This window comes from Coffea eugenioides, chromosome 11 (genome assembly GCF_003713205.1).
Source record: "Coffea eugenioides isolate CCC68of chromosome 11, Ceug_1.0, whole genome shotgun sequence".
In the NCBI taxonomy this organism is placed as follows: Eukaryota; Viridiplantae; Streptophyta; class Magnoliopsida; order Gentianales; family Rubiaceae; genus Coffea; species Coffea eugenioides.
The window spans coordinates 52,268,416-52,293,708 of NC_040045.1; the positions used below are offsets into that span (position 1 = coordinate 52,268,416).

The window sequence follows — 25,293 nt, forward strand, 5'->3', positions numbered from 1 at the left end:
TACAGCGCACCCAAGCCATCTCTATAATGAGAGGAGGACATTTGTGCCCATTCCCATAACCTGTTGCCCGCAGAAGTCTCTTCCTTTATCCACCAAACCGAATTCCCCCCCCCCCCCCAACAAAAAAAACTTCCCTTCTTGGCTAATCATAATTTTCTCTTTTTTTTTTGAAGCAAAAAATAATTATGTGCTAGAAAGATGCTGGAAAAATTAAGAGATTATTCTGAAAGTAGATTATTTTGATGCTGGAAAAATTAAGAAACAACTCTTGCCAACTTGGCTTGTAATTTCCTTAATAGGAGCGCGAGCCACTGGTACTCTATTCGAGGTTGCCATGCGTTAGCACATCTTTAGCCATTTCGATTCGGGCAGTAGAAGCAGCAAAATCTCAGAGACCAAAAGGTATTCGGTCAACTTTGCGTTCGCATTTTCCTTCCTGAGTGTCTGGAAGTAAATTCCAGGCAAACAAAGGATTTCACCGAGTGCGATTGAATCACGAAAGCAATGCCGCTGGGTGAAGGTGGCTCAAATCGAAAGTGCATGTCAACTTCGAAAACTTTCTTGCAGAAAATACAAAGAGCGGCCGGAGAGAATTTTAGGTTATAACCCAGTGAGTCCATCTAGTTCATTGATCGCTTCATAAGCTCCATAAAACAACATGAGCCGAGCACAAGGTCACAGGAAACCACCAAGAAAAATAAATAAAAAGGTTCAACTTTTTGGCATTTAATCAAGATTTACAAGTAAAAGTGCATTTCCTTGCACCATTGCTGGGTCAACGTATTAATGTCCAGATTTTTCAGAACCACTAGTGGACGAAGACAACCCTGGCTACAGCTCCTATATTATGTGTAATTCTTGACAACATACATCTCGCAAACCAACTCTTCTCTTCCCATCAATTTAATGTCAAACTCGCTATTTCCAGATAAACAGATGCAAAACTAGAGGCAAACCCCAAAAAAGTCTACAATTGTAATGTAAAAACAGCAAAATACAGGACAACATATGCCCTGACTACCATTTTACACAACTTCTTCATGTGAAAAGGGGAAAAGAAAAAGAAAAGAAAAAAAAGGCACCAAATCACCAATCGACTTCCTTGATTTGCATCTTATCTAGGAAAAGTATGCAGAGGACTGCTAAAGTGCATCTAATCAACATGTCATAGTTTAGTAGTACATTTTAGCCTTCGGTTATTAGTCTACAGAAGGCACTCGCTTCGGTTGTAAAACTTGGAACACAAACGTTCCTGTGGCATTATGTAATTGCTGATTTTTCAAACTAGCTGCAAACGAAACAAACTTTTACCACTCGATGCGTTAATTCGGCATTTATGTACCTGTCCACCAGCGACAGATCACAAGTAACGTAGCTTCAACACCCAACTTCCCAGTGTCAGTACACCTGCTAGACAACCAAATAACTGAGAGTTTTACCCGCTTCAAGCAACATATGCCGGGCGGTGAATTCTGCAAAGATCACGGTAATCGGATTCTAAAGTCATCTTAGCCCTGGAGGAACATGTTGGTGCTACCCTTGCCATATTTTGAACTCTAAGCCCATGCATCTTTGAAGCCAACCATGTGATGCAGATCTTCAAGCCCCCTCCTCTCCCACATCAAGACACCATAAGATGACAAATAGAAGGGAGCAATGAAAGCAGCATAAAATTATACAAGCACCAGGTCAAATACAAATTCGTGAGGACATGATTTTTTAATCAAGAAACAGAAAGGACAAAAAGGTGAAAGATGGAGAACTCCTGGATGCACATCAGCAAGGTATAAAACTCGGAGTTCTTTTTTAATTGCCAGACCCAATTTCAATGTTCCATCAAGGCAGCTTCAGTCTCTGACAAAGGAGCTGCAAAGAAAAGCTAATCATGTAAATGCACTACCTGGTAAATATATGCGTCATTCAAAGGCTAAACAATATGACGATCTCTAAAAGTCATAAAAAACAGCCACCATGAGAAAGTTACATCTCAGATCAAGAGTATGCTACCATAGAGCTATTAAACCAGCATAAAATTTTAATCGATATAAGAAGTTCATGTCACTTCTAACTCCATCCCTATTGCAATAACTAAGGACAGATTTACTTGCTTCTTAACTTTACATGAAAATGCAACGCTGGATCTTTGGCAGATCCTAGATAACATTCTTGCCCAGTCCAATTCACACAACAAAGCCATTTGATTTTACTGTTGTGCGTTCTTCAAATCTCTCAAGAGTTTTTCTTTTCCTACATTTTAGTCTGTGTCTGCTATTAAAGCAGATATTCACTGCGAGAATAATGAAGGGTAAAGTAATAATTCAAATATGCACTGGTAACTAGAGGGTCACTTCTTTCACTGTTAGCCCACTTATTGTCTCACAAAGTCTTCCATGCAAGGTTTGAACTAGTTCGCATCACATTTAAAGAGCATATAAAACCCCATGCAAAGTTTGAAGGACTTCTCTCAACTTAGGAGACAACAGGCGCAACAGCAACAAACTCCGTAAACGCTAATCCAGTCCAGTTGCACTCCATAATACTTTACATAGACTACTGCTCAATGCACACCCAATGTGTGTGCAATCAAAAAATACATAATATTTATGGTCATATATTTTAAATAAAATTTTTATTATTGAAGAAGGGATAATTATGTTGAAAACATATACTTAAATAGTTAAATGTAAAAATAGTCATGGGTAGTTATAGATGGTTAAAGTAATAGTAGTTTCTATAAGGATAAAAAAAGAAGTTCATAAAGTGAAGATAAATGTTAACCCGAAACCCTTTCCTCAAGCTTTATATGTAGTATAGATAATAATTAACAGTATACATTCTACAAAGTGCTTGGTATGCTCTTGAGCTACAAGACTTTCTGGTACTCATAGTTCTCCACAAGAAAAAGACTTGCAGTGCACTTAAATAACTGAAGAAAACCTACATTTAACACTAAATTGGTTGCAACAAAACATGGTCCAAGCATCGATATATTAAATAAAATGCAAAATTTTCACATCCCTGTTACTCCAAACTTTTAGAAGTGCACTTAAATTTAAAAAAAAAAAATTTATATGGGAACTAATGAACATACCAAGTAGATCTTCATAGGAATCTGCCAACAGTGATGTGTCCATCAGCAAAGGAGGTGAGAAAACTTGATCTTGAACTTCCTCGATGTCATAAAATGATCTGTGTGCATCAGACACCGAAGAATTTGATCCAGCAGCTGAAAGAAATCCGTTTACGCCTTCATAATCATCAAGTGATTCCACATCGTTCAATATATCTGGTCCTTCAAACTTGTTTCTGATATTACCGTCTAAAACACGTGTTTCAAGCAATGAAGAGTCTGCTTGAGGTGTGAACTCACGTTTAGTTCTCATGGAATTTGCCTTTTTCGCTTGGCCTAGGCGTGAAAACCCAACCCCAGAAAGTGGTACAAAGTAGTGCTCTGAGCTATCATCAGAGCGACTGTCCTGGGATGATTCAAAGTTGTAGTTTTGTGATGCAAGAGCAGCTTCTCTAACAGATCTCTTTAGATTTTGAACAAAAAAGTTGTCATTGTCTGCGCGGAGATGGAAAAAACCAGAGCAGAATCAGCTAAAAGAAAGCCTTCCAAATACGCCAAAAATCATTTGAGGCAAAGCAGGAAAATAGCAGACCTTGAGATGCGCTATCTGTATGATTGGTATTCAGTGGCTGGTCTACAGACCTTTTCTGTGGCATATCATGTGTTTGGTTGGCCTGAGCTTGCATCTGTCGCTTTTGCATGTTCCCGCCTTTCCCAGCAGAATTAGGTGTCAAACTAAATAAAGGTGGGAGTTTAAGAGTAGGGGGGCTAGCTGATACTTTTTCGAGCTGAATGGTTGACAATCTGGACGTCATCTCAGCAACCTCATCAGCGCTATTTTCCTAGATATTTCTCGGCCACTTAGTTTTTCTGAGAGCAATTCCAGAACTCAAAACAACGAATAAGACATCAACGTCAAATGCACCATAAAAAGATTACCAATGTCCTTCCACTGCTCTGGGCTTGGATAGGCGAGTTTGATCTACCATGATGTTTCGCCATGGGAAGTAGACTGGATGACAAGCTGTTTACTTCCTCTGTAAGTTCTGATACTGAATTCTGTATAGCTGGAGTAACTTCCTTAAGTTGATTGATGAGCACCTAGACATTTTTTAGTTGAAAATGGGGGAAAAAACAACACTTGCGTTACAAATTTTAATACTTAAAAAGCAAACAAGACCATCTACAACTAAAAATCTGGTATGCACAGATGGGAGACATTCCTAAACTGACCAACTTTATGAATGAAAGGAGAGTTCCTAGGAAGCATAACAAGCCTCTTCTTGTGAAACAACATTTTCTAAGCCTGATATTAAACAGACAAAAAAGAAGAAGAAGAGACAACATGTAATGGAGAAGTAACCTGGATGCTAGCTAAATGCTGGCGGTGTTCTGCAAGTGTTGCAGCCAAGGATTCAGCATGACCACCGGTGCCATCCTGTCCACTGCTCAGAAGCTCTGGGCCATCTCCATCATTGGCTTTTGCCTGCACTAGAATACGTGTGTGAGAAAATATGGCTGCTTCACAACACTGTAACATGAAAAAATTTAATTAATGGTACTAAACTAATTGCAATAAGAATGAAACAAGAAAAAGTTTTAACATTTTTCATGTAGCTATAGCTTAAATGAGGCTTTGCTTGAATGCAGAGTACATGACAAATAGAAAAAGGACGAGAATAAGCAACTCAAAATGTGTAACATTACATGTCAACTTATTCTATTGGATAAAATTTTTCTACGAAGATACAAATCAAACACAAAAATGTACGAAGCAATCTGGAGTTCATGCAAAAAATTAAACGACAACACATGAATTCTATATCTATTCGAGAACTTTTCCAACTTAAAGAATAAAAGATTTATGGACTGCCCAAATCAGAAAAATCCTTTGCTCGACTTCTTTTTCTTTTTTAGCCACTAATTTTGGAGCATTGACTTTTCTGGCACCAATGAGCAATACTTCACAGTATCTCCTTTGACAAGCGCTTACATATATCCAACAAGATATACAAATTGCATGCTAAACATGGGGTAAAAAGTAGAATACCAGCTCAAACAACAAAGATACACATGTCTGTCTACAACAACCAAGGTAGGTTCACAAGCATGCAACGACCATTCACAATATGAACAGACATACCAACTGCAGTGATTGTTTATGGATACGCTGTAAGGCATGTGTCCATCGCCTCAACACTTCTGCTATATCAACAGTGGGTTGACCTCTTGTACTTCTCTCCTCTGCTCGAGAAGATTTTTCTTCATTTCCTTGCATATGAGAAGAATCTAATCCATTTATATGCGTTTCTCTATTTACATCTGGTTGTGATGCTTCTTCACTTTGTTCTTTTTCAGAAGCTGCAACTAAAGAACTCTGATCCATGGCAGCAAGCAAAGATGAACCAGAGATGCGATACCTGTAAAGGAATGTCAACACTTAACAAGAAATTCCTCAGTTTGGTAAGGAAACATGATTGCAGAGAGGATATTACCTATGCTCACGATGAGCTATAAGATCCTCAATAGGGCCTGAAGCAAGAACCTCATGTTGACCTACAAAAGGGCAGTGCATCAAGAACAGTAAGCATAGCAACATGCATAAGCAAGCAAAATCCTGTATTGCCATTTAAATATCTCAAATTGTTACATTAAGTAGATGAAATCAATTTGGTTTATTAATCCTCTTGAACAGCAAGAAAGCTGAACTTGACGGTAAAAAACAGGCCAGTATATCATGTTCAGGAAAAACTATACAGAAAATTTCGTACAGGCTAAATTACAAAAATGTTTCAACTCACTCTTGCGAGATAGCAGAGAGTCCCACAAGCGAGTTGCCCTTTGCACCATATGAGAATTTTGACTTGAGCTAGATACAAGTTCATCCCAAAGTTCACCTTCCAACTTCACCTTATTTCTCAAGTCATGAAGTTTTTCCAGCTCTTGCTGCAGATAAGCCTGAAACGCCCGAGTTTTAAACAAAAGAAGAGAAGATTATCCATATGAAATACAATACTCAAAACAAGAGGAAACTGTCCTGATGAATAACAATACCTCTTCAGCACAAAGACCACGAAACTCTGCTGTCATTTCATGAGCCAAATTAGACCAAATTGCCTGTCTGCGCACCGCTGTCTCAGCATTTTTCAGAAATCTTCTCCTCTCAAGAGCTATTCTAGCCTGTCCAAAGAAAAATAATAAATTAGACTCTCACGAGTGTTTCTTGAACACTGAAATGATTGTTACAAGCATACTACAGAAACTTCAATAAGAAGAGGCAACATATGGGTATTTAATCATGATATGTAGGTTGAGGACAATCGGTGTTAATGTTAAAATCAAGGTCATCCTTAGAGAACAAGGGTGCAAGAAGAATATTTAGTAGTCTAAAGTATCATCAATCCAATTGGAAAGAAGTTAGGCTAAAGTTTAGATACTTCAGGTAAATCATCCCACCCAATTCACCAAAACCGTAGTAACAATGGACTTGCAGATAATTGTTTCCTGGCAAGAAAGTGGTTGTCAATAGATTATCAAATATTTTGGGGAAAAAGAAGACGATAGTTCTTCGTCTGACAAGTTAATAGTTTCTTTTAGATTGATGCTGTCTTCTAAACAATCAACAGAAACTAATGATAACAATGATTGTTACCCCCAAAAAAAAAAAACACCTTGGTTACAGGTAGTAGAGTAGCCGCATGTGAAAAGGCTACGTCTGTCAATGAAGCAGGCAGTGGGTTAGATGCTACATCAGCTGCAAATGTTCGCCTATGAACCTCTCTCAAAGCATGCAAAGAAAGTTGCCATAGAAGTTCAACAAATCTGCAAATACCATATGAAAGATATCATGGACTCAAGTATGCAAGAAATGATAAGAAAATCATGATGTAAGATTTAAAAAGAAAAAAGAAAATACAACAGCCAAGAAGTAAAACACTTATAGAGAACTGTACAGCAGAAATGACATGTTTGAGTTTGTACAGATTTACATATGAAATTTGGAGATCTTTTTCCTGAATTCATTAGCAATAATTATGACATGATGATTCTATTTCTAATTAATTCATCTTTTATTGAACTATTGAGAGCATGGCATCTCTCCCAGATAATAGAGATTAGGTGGCAGAAAAACGTGATTAAGTTACATCCACCGCATTTAAAGATGTTATCACTTTTTCATGAGTTGCTCAGATTTTTTCGATTCAAATTTGTTAAACACAACTCTTATCGGCATTGCAGGACATATTTAACATTGCAACAAATATGAAGTCAATAGACACTGCTGACTTCCAGAATTTCCTATTTGTATGACAATATCAAGCATTTTTCCATCTAGAACAAGTCAATCTCTTTCAAGTATCACTAATCAATAGTATCCAGTCAGTAACAAAACTGTTGAAATGGCAATCCCTACAAACAAAACCAAGAAAAGACTAGTATTGAAGACAGCGGGATGCACAGAAACTGCACTTAACTACAGAAACCAATAGAGAAATCCATATGAATTAGCTTGCAGCACAATAATGAGATTTCAGATACATATTGGGGATGAAATCGCACATAGGTAAAAATCAAGCAGGTCTAATCAAAGCTCAAATACAAATTCACTTTTCTAATTTCCTAAAAGATATAATGATAGCCATCTCGGTAAAGAAGCATTCATATCAAAGTTTGAGTATAACATTCTCTCAGCTATTTTGCTAGACACTAGAAACGTTAATTTCTGGGAGTAAAAAGAGAGGCACATCAAACTGACATAATTAGCTGAATTTCTTCATTTCCAGAACTAACAATGGGGATCATGAAGTCTAGACGTTTGCACAACTAACTGAAACAAAACAAATATCTTTCTTAATTGCTTTCATTTACCGAACGACTGATAATAATGAAAAACGAAGTTAGACAACCCAACCCCCCCACCCCTCTCTCTCTCTAGGTAACTAACCTTGGTCCGCAACAAGTAGCCAGAGATGAAACCCTGGAATTACTCCTCGGAAGCGCCCCTTGAGATTCCAGCTCACTTATAATTCCTTGTACAACCTAAAATTAAAATTGGAAATGTTCATAACCATAAACCTGAAAAGTGCATTTCCAACTTAAGATCACTGAAATTGGCCAAAATTCAACTCCAGTCACCTTCCGGAAATCGCGAGACTGCGCCGAATCAAAAATTGGCCAAACTTTATCAAAGTCCTGAAAGATCCTCCGCAGCCAGACAGGGGAAAGAAATGAAAAATTAGGAAGCAAAATTAAATCTTTAGAAAATAAAGGGAAAAAAAAAAAGAAATAAGAGGGAAAGTGGTTAGGAAAAGAGTTACTTTAGCGGATTGAATTGGACCTCTGAGAGAGGATAAGATGAAGTGGAGCAGCTGTTCCCCTAATTTAGGATTGGAGTGACGGAATAGGCCGATCCGAGGAGTGCCGTTGTTGGCTCCGATACCGATGATCGCCGGATCCAACCCTAACAACAAACAGTTAGTGTACATTGCACTCTCCAGTTCAATTTCCCTCTCCTTCTCCCGGTCCATCGTCATCACACACGCACACAACCCCTTTCTCTCCGATTTTCTCCTCTCCGAGCAGAGCAGTGGAAAACTAGTCTATCTGCGTCTTGGTTGGGTTACTGGTTTTTTCTTTCCCAATTAAGCTTTTGTGTTTTAAGCTATATTATGTGAAAATTTGAAAAAAGGAAGTCCTCGTCAATAATTAATTAAAATTGCTGCTGGGTTTTTGAAATCGGATTTTTAAATCTGAGGGCCAGTCCTTTTGATTTTTTTTTTTTCATTTTGCGGTGGGGCCTGGGAGGGATAAAGGAGTCGCGTTCTTGGCGATGAAGGTTGGGTTTTCGTTGGGAGGAACAATTTGAAATGTGTTGGGAGGGCCCAACTTGAAGTTGAATGAATCTCTCCATTGACGTCAGCTAACGTGCCGTTCAGCTTTGGTGTTTAGCCGGCCAGCTTTGGTGGAACTTCGCTGTCAAACTGTGCCAAATTTCTGTTTGTTTTGTTATTTAGTTCGTTTACTTTGGTTCCTTCATTGAATTAATCATCATTAGAAGTTAAATCATCAAAGCTGTTTAGTCTCAACTCTCAAAAACAATAGTTGTCACTATTATGGATCTTCTTCTTTGTATGATGTGATATCTAAACACAAGATGATCAGTAGATTCAGTTTTATTTTTCCCTCAAAGTGTAAGATTGTGTTTGGATTGCATTTTTTTAGATTGTTTTTAGAAAAATTACTGTTGCAATTTGATATAGGTGATAAGGAAATGTGTTTCACGAAAAACGTAACAATTTTTCTTTGAAAAATTGCTGTCCAAATTTTATCAAAAAGTTGATATCATTCATGTGAAATAGATAATATATAATTTTGAAGAACATCCTCTCCAATTTCAAGCAATCAAGCTCCTTTCCTCCTCCCCGCTTATTTAAGTCTCACCCCTCTTCTATTGGAAAAAAAAAGGTTTTTAAAAATTTTTATTTTATGCTAATTATTGTATCATTTTTTTACTTATACCTTGTTTAATAATCTAATTTATTATTTAAATTTAATAAATTCATATCATAGGATGTTCAAATGCATTTAATAACAAAAAATAGAACATCTAAATTAATTAATTAGCACTAAAATCTATCGGTAAAACTTACTCACAAAAATAAGTAATAAGTTATTTCATTATTATTTAATATGATATACACTCGAATGCATCGAATTTAGTAATTTAATACATTTAGATTTCAAATTTTAGATTTCAGTTTTGTCAAACACAACCATACTGAAAAATAAAAAAAAAGGATAAAGAATAACAATTTACCTCAACTATGCAATAAGTATTATAGCACATAATAAATACCCTTTGAAAAATTACAAAATGATGACAAATTGTTTCCATTTTCTAAATATTATCATAAAAAGGGGAACACTAATATTGACAAAATACAAGTTTGAATTTGGCATCACTAGCAAGATGTGACCTGTATTGCAGTATTGAGATTGAAGAAAAGTTTATTTTGAAAGAAAATGAAGAAATTTTCTAATAAGGCATGTCAAAATTAAACATTCCAAGAGAGGTAAAAAAAAAAAAAGGAGACAAATGGAGAGAAAAACAAAAGGCATTTTGGATGCAATAGAGTGCCAAAAATAGAAAATAAATGAAGAGAATTTGTTCATTTTCTTTTGTTTGAGAGTCTTAACCGGATATAAATGAAAGGATAAATACCCTAATTAAACTTTTTCTCAAAAAATAAGAAAAAAAACAGAAATGATGTGAGACTGAAGATGCAAAATTCTATGAAATCTCATTTTTACCCGTTAACATAAACATGACAAATTCAAATTTAATGATAAATATGTAAAATATATAGAGTTAATCTTATATACATTGATAGTGTATACAATTATCATCATTAAATGTATGATAATTATGTAAAAAATTGTAAATTCAAATTAAAATTAATATCCACATATCTAATGGTGATAGTTTATATATTATTAGTATAGACAAAAGATTAATTCAAATACATAATCCAAATACATAAACTACTGTAATCCTTCCTCTCCTCTCTCTTCCGCTGTGCCAGACAACATGGAAGGGGACTCTCTTTTGGACGGTTGCCTTTTTTTTTTCCCCCTTGCGATTTGACTTTATTCTATTTTCTCTGACCGGTATAACTTCTTGGGCTTGGGTTCAAAACACTTAATATGGTGCATTTTGTTGTGTCTTTTATTTGGGCCTACACCCATTCAACATTCTTGTGTTTTGGAATCAAGTTTAATTTCGCGTGCACGTCCAAACCCGATCATATAGGGGTCCGGGGCAAGAAACGAATCCGAGAATTATCGAGGGCGTCGGTTTCCTGCTCATAGAGTCAAAGGATTCAAGAAAACAAGCAAGAAAGCGGGGCTGGCAAAGGAGGGTAAAAAGATCAAGCAGATTGGAAATTGTTGTAAATTGGTGATGAGAATTGATTCTCCACCAGCTGTCAAGCGGAGGAGATTCACTACTATCCACTCAATGGACTCCGAATCAGCTAAGGTCCTCCTTAGTTCCTTTCCTTCATGCTCAATTGGTTCATCGGATTTTGTTTTTGTTTTCTTTCCTTCCTCCCCAGGAAAATCTCTGGGTCTTAGGTTGGGATTCTTGAATATTGGTCTTGGAACTGGATAAGCTACCGTGCCTCTTTTTTTTTTTTTTTTTTTTTTAAATTAGTGTTGGGTTTATGATCTTCCGTTACTTTCTACATTCCCTGATTGCAGCCTGCGCCCTGATTCATTTCCTTATTACTGATCAATTATAGGTCGATATCAGCTGCAAAATAGTAATAACAAAATCTTTATGTATGTCGATGGGAAGTGCTTTAAGTTATCAGGCATGTCTATTGAGAGTTTAAAAATTGGTTTCAAGTTATTTAAAGTACCGTACGTGGATTAATTGCTGCATTTTTTGTGCACTTAGGATGAAATTTGAAGGAAGTGTTAGGGGGTCATAGGTATTTGCTGTCATTCTCTTCTATCAAGCTTGTCTGGATAGACATGATTACATGCAATAATTTCTTGTAGTTAATGATTCTTCATGTATAGAGGCGAATATTTGGAAGACATATTTCGAGGCTTCAATATATTCTATCCGTGCTCTTTGGAAAAAGATAATAATTGCAATCTCTCTTTCTTTATCCATCACCACCTGAGCGGCTTTGATTGAATTGCTTGTTTTATGTTCTTCTGCAAAGCATGGCACTCCACTTTTTGTAGCTCTGGCATTCTTGAAACTTAAGAAAGTTTTCTATTTGCTCATGTTTCTTCCTAAGGGTTTGTGAAGTTTTTTCAAGAATGTTGCCTAATCACTGATCTGGAGAATGCATATGACCTTGTTGAACTGTGAGCACTTGTTGTGTATCTTTATAAAGTTGAAGGGTTAAAAAGTGCCTATTTTCAGTTTCTTCAGTTTCTTGTTCTTTTGCATGGAATTCAGGCAAAGCTTGCTGCTGCTAAAGAAAGATAATAATTGCAATCTCTCTTTCTTTATCCATCACCACCTGAGAGGCTTTGATTGAATTGCTTGTTTTATGTTCTTCTGCAAAGCATGGCACTCCACTTTTTGTAGCTCTGGCATTCTTGGAACTTAAGAAAGTTTTCTATTTGCTCATGTTTCTTCCTAAGGGTTTGTGAAGTTTTTTCAAGAATGTTGCCTAATCACTGATCTGGAGAATGCATATGACCTTGTTGAACTGTGAGCACTTGTTGTGTATCTTTATAAAGTTGAAGGGTTAAAAAGTGCCTATTTTCAGTTTCTTGTTCTTTTGCATGGAATTCAGGCAAAGCTTGCTGCTGCTAAAGAAAGATTTGGTCGAGAAATCCGTGTGTTTGAAACATTTACTGCTTCTTCAAGTCCTAGTGATGTCCTTGACAATAGTAAGCTCTATTTGATTTTTGTAACTTTCTCTGACCTTGCATTGTTGGATAAGGTAACATGCTATTTGATTTTCGGATGGTGTTATGCAATTGTGCCTTTTTGGGACATTGCTCACACGGGTATGCTATAGTAGTCTTGAATAAAATTTGAATTACTTATTCCAGGCTTGGAACTGTTTTCTTTCCGCACTTTTTTTTTTGTAGTTTTGCTGATTATAACTGTGTTCTTTTCTTGTTTTGGATGGAATTGTCAGAGGAGCCAGATGACTTTTATGAGTTCACAGCAGAGGATTATTATCGACTCATGGCAACAAAAAAGGAAGGTATGAAATATCCTTGCAATTATAGATATTGGTTTATCTGCTTATTTATTACCACCATATTTGAAAGGTCTAATTTGTTTTCTAGAGAAATGACTGAAGTGGAGCTTTTCTTTTGCCACTTCTGCTCCAATAAAATAAGTTATTTGGACATGAACTGCATGTTCTTGGAAACTGATCAACATATCTAATATATTTTTTGAAAATGACATGGTCTAGTTGTCTCGATGACTATAAGAGGTGAAATTGAGTATATAACTCTTGCCAGAATGGTAGATGGCGGTCTGAAAACATACATATACTCATATAATTCTGATAGTTTCTTCGAAAAGTGCAATTATCTGGTTGTGTACCATCTATTGGTTCATCCTGTAGTTTATTGCTGCATTTTGTCAGCGCAAACATTCACCTATGAAATTCTTAAAGGTGCATGATAAAAAACCTTAGATATTGTGATGATATCTATATCTGGCCACATATAAGACGTCTTATTTGTTTCTGCATCTGACTTGGGAAACTAAGCAGATAACTTTCTGAAGACGAAGAAAATCCGAGAAGCAGAAGAGGCTGCTCGCAGGTCAAGGATAACTAAGGTGCTAAGCTATTTCTTTGCAGATGAATTTGTTACTCTTTGAAGTTTCTATATATTTATACTCTCCTATGATGCAAAGTTAATTTTTTTTCACATCCCTGCAGGCTGTCATTAGAGTACGTTTTCCTGACAATTACACTCTTGAGGCTGTATTTCACCCAACGGAGCAGATTCAAAGCTTAGTTGATCTTCTCATGAAAGTAATTATTCATCCTGAAGTGCCATTTTATATATGTAAGGATTTGCAGTGTTTAATGTAATTTATTCTTGTTCAAGGTTATACAGTACCTTATGAAGTATTTAAGATGGTGAAGCTGGTGTAACTGTGGTTAAGATTTTTGCTTTTCAGATACTACTCCTCCCAAGAAGCAGATAAAAGACACCTCACAGGACTTTTATTCTGCTGGTTTTTTGCCCGGTGCTATTGTGTATTTTGCATATGATGAAGCACAAGGTCTGTACGTGTTATAATTCTAATCTTACTTTTGCATTAAAGTTATGATTACAGAAGTCAAATTTAAGCTGGTTACCGTTGCCATGGTCTTAAATCTTCTAAAACTGCATGTTGCCCTGTTGTTCTTAGTATGGAAATTTTTTATGCTTATGCATAATTCAGAGTTGGTGATCATTTGTTTGGAGTTTTAACTTATTCCTTTTTGGAAAGAGAAGGGGTGGGGTACTGTTAATACTTAAAATATTTTTTGCAAGACATTTAGCAATACCAGCACTTTGGAACACTTCCATTAGTTTGAGTACTGCTTATTTTCCACTTTACCTATTATCTGGATGTTGATGAAGTGCAATAGGGCTGAAAATTGTTGCAAACATGATGGTCAGTTCACCAAAAGAGAGTTAAGGAGTAAAAGACATTGGAGTAGGTCACGTAGTGGCATGAGTTGGGACGCATCTGAATATGCGGCTCATCTGCCCTGAGAGTGATTATACGGGTTTGCTGGATTATCTGCTCGTATATATTCAAAGTGTGCAATATAGGTTGCACTGATTGTCCACTGCCATGTTGTGAACTGATCAACTAGTATTAATTGAGTAATTCATCTAGGATCTTGGAAATTTTGCTTAATTGGTATAGCTATAACTTAAAATAGATAGTGATGAATGGCATCCGACTTCATCATTATCGCCTGCAGCTGATGCTGATCTGGGGCAGCCGTCTTTTAAGTGAATATAGGCTGTGGGCCATGTAAAATTTGAAGTGGTTTGTTGGCTGATCATACGAATCTGGATAGTGATCACTTTCTGAACCCGCAGTTATTTCTTGACTAAGTTAAAAAAGACCCATCAGACAGTGGGCTTTTGCAAGTTGTTGAAGGAACTTATTTTGAAGGCAAAATGGCTGGTTTTGCATCATCGGTTTATAGTAGGAAATGTTGACTGTGGAAATGTTTGGAGTCGATGTTTGTGTTCACCTGTTACTTTCTGTTTGTGAAGTACCCTCCCCCCCCCTCCCTCTCTTCTCACACGTTCTCTTTGCTGATACAGTATCTGCGTTTATATATTCAATTTGTGGTTTCACATGCTTTTCTTGTTTCCAGGTGACGCTGCTGCTGCAGCTTCGGGGCCATTCCTTCAAGAGGAGGTCATGTCTTTGCAAGGCCTGGACATCACAGATGAGCAGCAAGAGTCTGCCCAACCTCCAGCAGAGGTTGTAACGTCCAATCATGTTGATGCTGCTGTTCCCCAGGGCAAGCCTGCTGATAAGAAGAGTATCAAGCCAAAGTGGTTGAAAATGTGATATAAATTAATCGCCTCTTTGCTGAGATCTAGATAGCTTGATCCATTTATATGTATGAAAATCACTTAGTTGCTTGCTGTTAGAGAAAAGGGGGGAGGGAACTTGTCCATATGCCTCCCAAACATGGCATCTGGCTGGTCGTGATGAATTTAATAATTTGTTCATGATGTCTGCCAATTCTAGTCTGCTTTTGAGGTGGCTCAGCTTCGTGACCCAATATGGTAGCTTCCTTCCCTTAATTTTTCTGCTGGATTTGGAGGGTGTTTTAGGCTCCGTTTGGGGTTGTGTTTTTTTTTTTAAGAAAGTGCTTTTAAGTACTAAAAGTATTTTTTAGAGTATTTGATAACTAATTTCTCGGAACTGAAGGAGCTCAATTTTTGATAATTTAAAAGTATTTTTAAAAAAAAATTGTGTCAAAAGTATTTTTTTTTCTTTTATAAATTACTGTAACCGCAAATGGGGTCTTAATTATGGTCAAAGGGTCAGTGATAAATAAGTGGTAGAAACATAGAAGGGACGCGACTTGTGTACATGTGTTGGGTTGGTTGTGCCGTAATACAGAAGTTGGTTGCAGGGAAAGAAATAAATGGAATCAGTCAATCACGCAGGCAGGCTGGCTGGCTGGGCCGATGCTGGTGGAGAGGTGGCAGGCTTGAATTTGATATAGACGGATTCTACCTGTGAATAGGGTGATCCAAAAGATGGCCCACCTTGTCAAAAAAAACAAAATGATTGGGGTACCAAGCGCTGACAGACCAACGTTAACCCACACACCATTGTGAAAGTTACCTCTTTCTGCATTCGGATTTTTGTCTTTTCTTTTTAGAAAAAAAAAAAAAAACTCTCCCCCGGTCCCGTTATTAAAATTTAATTAAAAACTTAAGGTAAAAATTTTAAATACTTATGGGATTAGGTGGATACTGTACGACCAAACCCCGTGCTTTTGGACGGACGCGTATAGAAAATAATACTAATAAATGGAAAATATATATAAAAAACTGCCTGTGGCTGTGGCGGTCCCGTATATTTTTAGTTTAAAAGGGAAATCAAGTGTATTTTTCGGTTTTGTTCTTAAAAATATGCTCACATGAGAGGGACGTGTTATTTTCAGTCAGAGAAAATGAACAAATACGAGCATTATGATCAAAATGAATCATAATTTATATGTTAGGAATTATTCTTGCTGATTTTAAATGTTATGGGCTAAAAAAAATTTTTTGTAAATATTATGGACTAATTTGGCAAATTTCCCAATAATGTTAGACAATAGAGGCTTTGGTGTCGTAAATTTGAGCAGAGCACACCAGCGGCAAATGGGGAAACGACATGGGTATGAGAATTATCGGATCAAGTTCGCAAAGGAAAAAAGTACGAGTTAACCAACTAATTATGGGGACTCGTGATTTATTATGAGCATACTCCGTGCAATTTATAATAATAATAATAATAATAATAATAATAAGTAGTAGTAGTAGTAGCATAATTGTTTGCAAAAAATTAACCCCCCAAAAAAACTTTTCATTTGCTTATAGAAATCTATTGTACTCATCAATGATTAAATCTTTCCGCTTGTTTGAGATGGTAGGTATACTACATTTGTTAGTTACTAGTCCAACTTTTAGTACTCCCTCCGTCCCACTTTGATAGTCCCGTATTCATTTTTCATCTGTCTCAAATTGTAGTCCACTTTCCAATTGAAGAATGTAGTTGTATTTTAATTTTCCTAAAATATACTTATTCAATGTAAGTAGTTATTACTATAAACCTACCGCATTTAATGAGAGTTGATTCTTTTTTTACCATCAATTCAAGTTCCCATAAAGTTGTAACATATTTAATGTGAGGGTATTTTAGGAAAAAAATAATCTAAATTTACTTTTCCAACAAAGTTAACTACTTTTTCTTAAACTGTGTGAAAAAAGAAATGGGATTATCAAAGTGGGACGGAGGGAGTATGATTTATATGAAGTGCTAAGTGGGGAAGTGTTAGGTGCAGAATTTGAGGTGTGTGTTAGGTGATGTGCAAGGTGTACCTTCACTAATCCTTTGATTAGCATGTTGTATGTTTATTGGTCATCGATCGGCAACACAATAAATAGTACTCCTATAATGTATGGAAAGAAGTTTGGATTTTGACGTTTTCATCATTATCAATCCCCAAGTAAATGTGTATTATTTGGACAGTGTATTATTTAAAATAATTAGTGTAACGCTTTTTATAATCTGATGTATATGAGATAAAAAGGTGATTGAAAATATAAAAATGTGAGTTGAAGAATGTGTTTATAATGCATGTAAAATATTATTTTAAAAAAAAATTGACTTCCAAATTGCAAGGAAATGTGTCGGGGGACGAGGAAAATTTATTGGTTTTATTTTCCTTTATATGTGTGTTTGTTTATGTCCGGTAAAATTTATAGTACAATTTTAAAAGAAAATAGTTACCAATAATTACACTTTAGTAGCTTCCAATAATTACCATTGACTTCTCATTTTATTTCAAAAAATTTTTTTTGCACGAGGAAATAATTTTTATTTTCTAGTATCTCACGTTCTTCTACTTTTCTTTCTCACGCAACTTACCCTCCATTCAAACAAGAGCACTCCGCACGAGGATATAAAGGGAATAAACATTAATCCGAGATGTAGAAACTCCCAAGTATAGACACGTAGGCAGCCAGCATCCTCATTAGCACTGGTATATTATTTGCGTCGTCGTCGACGTCGACGGCGGCTAAGTTAATAGTATTTATTTATAGTACTTATTACTGAGAGGAGAAGAGCAAATTAAAGTCAAAGGGAGGCACCGTAGAAAGCATCCATTAACATCAGCGCTGATCACAGAATTTCGCCTCAGCAGACACCGCTGACACTAGCTCTTATTCAACTACAAAGCACCTTCAAAAGTCTTCCGGTTACCCCAATCCCAAAAGGCCATGACTGCTGTTACTACTTGCTAGTCCAATATCCATCACCACCCCCCTCCCCCCGGGCCCCCCTCCCGGACTTGCAATTCTCGGATTCAATCCGCACAATTTCTGCTCTTGTTCGGTTGTATCAAACCCGAAAACAGAAGGGGAGCGAAAGGAAAAAGAAAAAAAAAGGTCTTTACCTGCCAACTACCATCCTCGACTAATTTTGTACGGCAATCCAGGCCCCATTTTTTCTTTTTCTGCTATAACTACTTTCCCCGTTACTGGTAAGCATTAGTTGCAGAATAGAATTTAAAAAATATATATTGAAATTTTCTCATTTCCATGTTTTGATGATCCCCCTCCTGCACATGCCCAACAACTTCATCTCGCTTTCAGCGTCTACTTTTTGGCTGCCCGTCTTAATCTCTACAGCTCCCTTATCCTCATTTTCTCTATCTTCATTTTTTATCTTTTGATGCGATCCGAAGTGAGTTTGTACTGAGTGTTTTCCAGTTGGATCAGGTATGGCTTAATTCTGCTGATTAGAACTAATAATAATTACAAAAAGAAAAAGAACGTAGGCTGTAATATTAATCAGCCTGCGCACGATGCAGGTTCTCAAATTCTGATTTCGTCATTGTCTTTTCCTTTTCTTGTATTGTTTTCTGCGGGTGCGGGATCCGGGGGGGGGGGGGGAGGGAATGTATCTGTATGTAGTTCTCTTGTTTGGTGGATTGGACTGGGGAGTTGGAGAGTGAGCAATTCTCTTGCTGGTGTTCTCGTTAATAAAAGAGGAAAATTTTGAAGGGATTCATGCCTTTATGTAGACACAAGTGGCCTTACACCTAGCATAGCATAGCATAGCAGGAGCTGTTAACTGCTTCGATTGAATTTTCCATATCTTTGTTGTTCAAAACAGCTTCGGCTTGGTCACAAATTGGTTTTGTATTGCTGTAGATAAGTGGAACTGAGCATACTTGAAATTGTTAAGAGGTGAGCTATTTTGGTTCCCCACCTGCTTCTGGAGATCTGAAAATGGCATCAGCTGCTTGGAGCATTGAAAAAAGAGCTTCTTTTAAGACCGAGTCCCCCGTAGGAGACGATGATAATGTGCCTGATACTGGCTGCCTCTCCATTATTGTTCTTGGTGCTTCTGGTGATCTTGCCAAGAAGAAGACTTTCCCTGCACTTTTCAACCTTTATCGTCAGGTTTGGCGCTTTTTTTTTCCCCTTTTTTTTTTTGTGATGGATAGCTTACTACATTTGCTCGTCAATATGGTCTGGTAATGATATGTGCCAAGATTTCAAGTGCATTCCTAAAGTTGCTTCCTTTCCTTTTCTATCTGAATAGATAAATATAAAATAGATAGATATGCCCCCTTTTTCATGGAAGCAAAGGGCTACATATATTGGTCTCTTCTTAGATCTTCCAGTAGCAAGAACCTCATGTTTTAGTTTGCTCGTAATATAGTTTGAGTTGAGGCATCATTTTGGCAATAGATGATATCACTACATATTTCAGATATTGATTTTTATATGCTATGGGTGAAAGAGAGTTGTGTTATGCTAAGTCAAGATTTTGGTCGGACTGTTCACAGGGATTCTTGCCTCCAGATGAAGTTCACATTTTTGGATATGCAAGGACCAAGCTTTCAGATGATGACTTGAGAGATCGTATCCGTGGGTAAGATTTTGTTCTCGAAATTTCCTATGTTACTTCCTGAATTTAAGAAGACTTAGGATCAAGTACATCTGTTCTCGCATTATGCAATTGTCAACTCCTCTTGCTTCTACAGTTTGTCTTGCGCGTTGTACAAGTTATCGCTTTGCCAAATAATTTAACATTCGTTACTTTTGAGCTTTGCTCTTATTTAATTCTCATCATTGTTTAGAGAGGTGATGCCAAGCTACATTTGAGCTTTTTGCTTATTCAGCCTTTCTCAATGCATTATAGCACCTGATCTTGTTAGCTTTGAACCAATAGAGTAAACACGCTGCAGGTACCTGTCCCATGGCAAAGATAATGGTGAAGAATTATCAAAATTTTTGCAATTGGTTAGTATATATGCTATAAATGAAATTTAAATTTTTCATTTTACTGTAGATGCCTGCTAATAATTGTTTTTGTAGATCAAATATGTAAGTGGAGCCTATGATGCTGAGGAGGGTTTCCGAGCATTGGATAAGACAATATTTGAGCATGAAGTGTCAACAAAAAGTACAGAAGGATCTGCTCGAAGACTCTTTTACCTTGCTCTTCCTCCATCTGTGTATCCTCCTGTCTGCAAAATGATCAAGCTTTATTGTACAAATAAATGTATGTACTTCAGCGTCTTTCTTCTCTACCATGCATTCATCTTGTAGGGTCTTGCTCTGGAATTTATGCCCCATTTGGTTCAGGTGTACCGTCCTGTTAGAATAATTAGTTAAACTTGATTTGCTTGGAGATAACTGTGAGTGTGGATGGAAAAGAAGCCCAAAAACTCTCCCTATGTTGCTCCTGTAGTTTCCTGTTTAAAGCAAATTTTCAACCCTTGTACAAAGCAAGTTATATGGTAGGTTGATAAAGCTCCATGCATTGTCCCATCCAATGTGAAAATGCATTGGTGCTTCTTCTTCTTGTCTTTTGTTTCCCAGCTGAATTTTACCTGATAAAAACTCTAGAGACCACTTATTGGTGCTTGGCCTGTCATTTTAATTGCAACCCTAAGAGTTGTTCATCTTTTGTTCACTTCTTGGTGTTACTCATTCTAGCTGATCTTGGTGGCTGGACTCGCATTGTTGTTGAGAAGCCCTTTGGCAAGGATTTGGCTTCAGCTGAGCAACTCAGTTCCCAGATTGGTGAATTATTTGATGAGCCCCAAATTTATCGTATTGATCATTATTTGGGAAAGGAATTGGTACAGAACTTGGTAATGCACATTCCAACACTGTCTATATTTTCTTATCCCAGTTGAGCAATGGCCATATGCTAATCCTGATTTATCGTGGCAAATAATGTAGTTGGTACTCCGTTTTGCTAATCGCTTCTTTTTGCCACTCTGGAATCGTGACAACATTGATAACGTGCAGGTGAGATTCCTCTCTTGCAATCTCTTGCTTTCCCTCTCTCTCTCTCTCTCTCACACACACACACACATGTATACATACATGTCTCTATCTGTGTTTGTGTGCCCATCAACAGTAATCAATCACTCTCTTGGTTTCCAAAATCAGAAATTGGCTTTGGTATTCGAATAGTTTAATTTTTTGGCTTTATTCTTGAGATTGCTGCTACATATTTCTCTCTTTTGCTTCAAGTACTTTGACAGTGAGAGTACATAAATCCTTTTCTTTCTATTCTTTTGAAGATTGTGTTCAGAGAGGATTTTGGAACTGAAGGTCGAGGTGGATACTTCGATGAATATGGGTATGCCACGTGGAAACCCACTGTTCCACTATTGACACTTGGAAATTAAACTCCCACAGTTAATTATATTTCCTCATTTGAAAACTTTGGCTAAACCAGGTTTCTCTTCCAGAACGATTAGAATTACTAATTTTAGATGAGTTCATGTTATAGAAGTTAATATACAGATCAGAAACTGTTGTTTTCTTTGTTTGTTAGAATGCTTAGAATTACTAATGCCTATCTCTTTGATTTTGTTTTGCAGAATTATCCGTGACATTATTCAGAATCACCTCTTGCAGGTGAGACTAGTTTTGGAATATGTCATACCAATAGTTTAGTAATTGTAACTCCTGAAAAAATAGTTTAGCTACAGCTATTACATACCAATAGCTCATATCTCCTTTTTGTCTAAGTAATGTATGGTAAAGACTTTGTAATCATAGATGGGTTTTTTACCCAAACATTGTCCCTTCCTTCACCGAACAAGTTATTTCTTCTCCTCTTCACTGGCGCCTCTTTCTTCAACAAATTAAAATTTTTTCCCTCCCTCGCTTCGTTCTTCAACAAACTGTAAACTTCTCCCTCTTCCTTCCTTCTCGGTGTGCCTTGTGGCCCTTTGTCCAATTGATTTCAGTTCTTATTTTGGAACTCTGTTAAAAGGGATGATTTTTTTTTTTAAAATTCTCATAAAAAGGCAATAATTCGATAAATAACGCGATCATAGATAATCTGCTCAGAGACTTGCATCTAGTATGAAGGTCCATACAGGACTGACATGATGACAGTATCCATCTAACGATGCAAGCTCTCCTCCACTTCATCGATCATAATAATTATTCTCTATGTACAATCCCTTATTTTTTTTATTATTCTTGGAGTGGTGCCATAAATTAGTTATCTGAAACCTGATAGTCTTTACTTCTGAAGCCTAGCCTTTTTTATCTGATAAGTGATCTCCTATGCAGGTTTTCTGCCTCATTGCCATGGAGAAGCCAATTTCAATTAGGCCTGAACACATCCGAGATGAGAAGGTTAAGGTTAGTATTCCAGCAAGTTGGTTTGTATCTGCGAGAGAGAGAGAGAGAGAATAAAAGGAAATGGAAATAAAGATCTGCAGCAAAAACAAAAGTAGGTAGTTCTGTGAAATCTTGTGATGACTACCTGAATATACCACAAGATTGAAGAAGGGAAAGAGAGAATAAACCAAAATAAAACATACAAAACTGCAATGGTGAAAAGGTCAACCTTGGTGTTAAGTAAATGAATGCACAGGCATAAGTTTGCTTACATGCAGCTCTTGTTTGTTTGAATTGGTCGGAGTCTCATGCAATTGGCTTTGTGCTTCAGAATGTTGGAAAAAATATACAGAATTTACCTGTTTAAGCACATCAAACTTTTCTTTATGCACTTAGGCAGTAATGTGTATAACTGCAGTAGAAGCCTCTAAAGGTCCAATTGTTATTTCTAGGTTCTCCAATCAGTGCAACCAATTAAAGAAGAGGAGGTCGTTCTTGGACAATATGAGGGCTATACTGCTGATCCCACAGTTCCAGACAACTCCAATACTCCTACTTTTGCAACTGTGATTTTACGGATCCACAATGAGCGATGGGAAGGTGGGGCATGTCTGCAGTAAATGGTGTAGTATTGCGTGGTCGATCTCTGTCATTGTTCAATGACAGAATTTTTATTCATACAGCAGCAAACGCTTTGTGGATGTTAAATGAAAAATTAGAAGAGGGTTGACGTTCTTTTTGCTTGGCAAGAATTTTGTGATTGGAACGCGTTTCTGTCCTGACATTGCCATAATCACTTGCTGCAGGTGTGCCATTTATACTGAAGGCTGGAAAAGCTCTAAATTCAAGAAAGGCAGAAGTCCGTGTGCAATTTAAGGATGTACCCGGTGATATTTTCAGATGTATGTATTTCAGCTCTCAAGAAGTTAAAATGAAATAGGCATATGACTGTAGGTTAGGAGCTCTGCTTTTGTAGAAGCTACATCTTAAAGTAGATCATACAATGAGGATAGATCTCGGAGCTAGTCTATGAGGGATGGTGATAGAGTTTCTGACTTCTAATCAGTTCTCTGATTGGAAATATTTGCCTGTAAGGTTTCAAGATTGAGAAAACATGCCACCTAACAAAACCCAAGAACTAGAGAAAGAGAAAGGCCTCTATCATTCCAACTTAAACTGAAATGCTTTAATGGTCCTGATTAGTAGGTAGAAGAGCACAGTTTTGCAGTTGAGTCCTGCTGCAACTACTTGATGCTTTAATTGTGTTTGTAATTAGAACTATTAACTAAGCAAAGAATGAAAAAGGTGAAAAGAATAATTTGAACTATTAGTATTAGTTAAGCACTCTATATCGTTTTCTCGTCACTTTCTGCATTACCAAAAAGATCAAAAAAATTTTCTTCATTATTCAGTTTTTCTTCATTAACAAGAAGCGCATATGTTGTAGGTTATTTTCATTGAGCCATACCATGAAAAGAATATTTTGTTCATCCAGGTCAAAAGCAAGGGAGAAATGAATTTGTAATACGTCTGCAACCTTCAGAGGCTATTTATATGAAGCTAACGGTAAGACTGGTTTCCAATCATATTGTAGTTTTCTCTCAGTTACTATTTCTCACACATTCAATTTATGTAATAATCTCATCAAAGGTATAAAAATTGTTAAGATTGCAGGTTTTGCAAATATATCGACAAATAGTTTTGATATTATTTCTCCTTTGTCATTTGGTTGTACGTTCTCATCTTCGATTGTACATTCTTCTCTTTGTAACCTGGGATTAATACATAATATTGAGACTCCTTCCACAGTCAACTTGGCTCTGACCTTTTGAGTGCTCTTATGAAGGTCAAGCAACCTGGGCTGGAAATGTCAACTGTTCAAAGCGAATTGGACTTGTCATATAGGCAGCGATATTCTGGGGTTACCATTCCAGAGGCTTATGAACGTCTAATTCTTGACACGTAAAGATTGTTTTCTCCTATAATTTTAAAGTTCAACCCCATGCCTTTTATGTGCGTATCATTCTGATCAGCAGTTTAATGACGCGAAAAGAATTCTTGCATTACATTGGGTTCTTAAGCATGCCTTCATAGACATGTGACTGCAATTCTTGATTCTACAGGATAAGAGGCGACCAGCAGCATTTTGTCCGCAGAGACGAGTTGAAGGTACTGTAATGATTGAAATTCTGATTAGATCTCGGAAGATGATGTTTCATCACTGACACAGATCACAATTTCAGGAAGCTTGGGAAATATTCACCCCTCTTCTGCACAGAATAGATAGGGGAGAGATGAAGACTGCCTTGTATAAGCCCGGCAGCAGAGGTCCAACAGAAGCTGATGAATTGTTACAGCGAGCCGGTTATGTGCAAACACATGGCTATATATGGATCCCTCCCACGCTCTAGAGTTGCTGGGATTCCGTTCCGTGCTAATGGCATCCTACTTGCCGAGTAGATGCGGTGTTGTAATGGTTCCATGTACAAATATTACCTACTCTGGTATGCTGCCATCCCTGGTGTGCCCCCATAGCAGCGTGCTGATAAAATGCGGATGCACTCGCCGTTCAGATGCTTTTTTTTTTTTTTTCACTATTTTGAGGCATGATTTGTAACATGTGGTATATCGCTACTGCAATGTTGTAATAAGGTTTTTTTTGAACGCAATAATACCGAAATAATAATTGCTTCTTGCGCATCAAACACAGAACAGCCACTCGAAATATGAGCACTTTCATTCCAAGGCAATTTAAATTAATTGAAGAGACTGAGCAGAGGTTTACTAACCCAAATTCAGGTGCAGCCTGCGGTCTTGCACAA

General features: G+C 37.0%; 3 protein-coding genes across 6 annotated transcripts; 2 read left to right on the forward strand and 1 right to left on the reverse strand.

The window, feature by feature from the left end:
• Window positions 1-871: 871 nt before the first annotated feature.
• LOC113753272 (AUGMIN subunit 6) lies at window positions 872-8,726 on the reverse strand. Its single transcript, XM_027297379.1, has 13 exons — window positions 8,389-8,726; window positions 8,207-8,263; window positions 8,016-8,110; window positions 6,742-6,892; window positions 6,125-6,250; window positions 5,872-6,028; window positions 5,566-5,626; window positions 5,214-5,490; window positions 4,434-4,556; window positions 4,010-4,171; window positions 3,663-3,912; window positions 3,092-3,565; window positions 872-1,866 (listed from the first exon to the last, which is right to left on the reverse strand). Exons 1-13 carry the CDS (start codon window positions 8,602-8,604, stop codon window positions 1,826-1,828), a joined length of 2,190 nt encoding a protein of 729 aa, XP_027153180.1. The 5' UTR covers window positions 8,605-8,726; the 3' UTR covers window positions 872-1,825.
• A 2,154-nt stretch (window positions 8,727-10,880) lies between these two features.
• LOC113752935 (plant UBX domain-containing protein 1) lies at window positions 10,881-15,366 on the forward strand. Its single transcript, XM_027296994.1, has 7 exons — window positions 10,881-11,108; window positions 12,388-12,484; window positions 12,739-12,807; window positions 13,330-13,397; window positions 13,501-13,630; window positions 13,746-13,850; window positions 14,950-15,366. The coding sequence occupies exons 1-7, from the start codon at window positions 11,031-11,033 to the stop codon at window positions 15,147-15,149; spliced, it is 747 nt and encodes a 248-aa protein (XP_027152795.1). The 5' UTR covers window positions 10,881-11,030; the 3' UTR covers window positions 15,150-15,366.
• Window positions 15,367-17,955: 2,589 nt separating this feature from the next.
• Window positions 17,956-25,176, forward strand: LOC113753072 (glucose-6-phosphate 1-dehydrogenase, cytoplasmic isoform). Of its 4 annotated transcripts, none has more exons than XM_027297152.1 (16): window positions 17,956-18,348; window positions 19,022-19,273; window positions 19,663-19,748; window positions 20,065-20,119; window positions 20,195-20,381; window positions 20,819-20,976; window positions 21,068-21,136; window positions 21,415-21,473; window positions 21,718-21,754; window positions 22,421-22,492; window positions 22,924-23,071; window positions 23,278-23,373; window positions 23,967-24,037; window positions 24,318-24,433; window positions 24,595-24,640; window positions 24,715-25,176. In XM_027297152.1, the coding sequence occupies exons 2-16, from the start codon at window positions 19,100-19,102 to the stop codon at window positions 24,880-24,882; spliced, it is 1,542 nt and encodes a 513-aa protein (XP_027152953.1). In that variant the 5' UTR covers window positions 17,956-18,348; window positions 19,022-19,099; the 3' UTR covers window positions 24,883-25,176. The 4 variants fall into 4 exon arrangements, with proteins under 4 accessions (XP_027152953.1, XP_027152955.1, XP_027152956.1 ...); XM_027297154.1 differs by having other exon boundaries at window positions 17,956-18,289; XM_027297155.1 differs by having other exon boundaries at window positions 17,956-18,253.
• The last annotated feature ends 117 nt before the right edge of the window (window positions 25,177-25,293 follow it).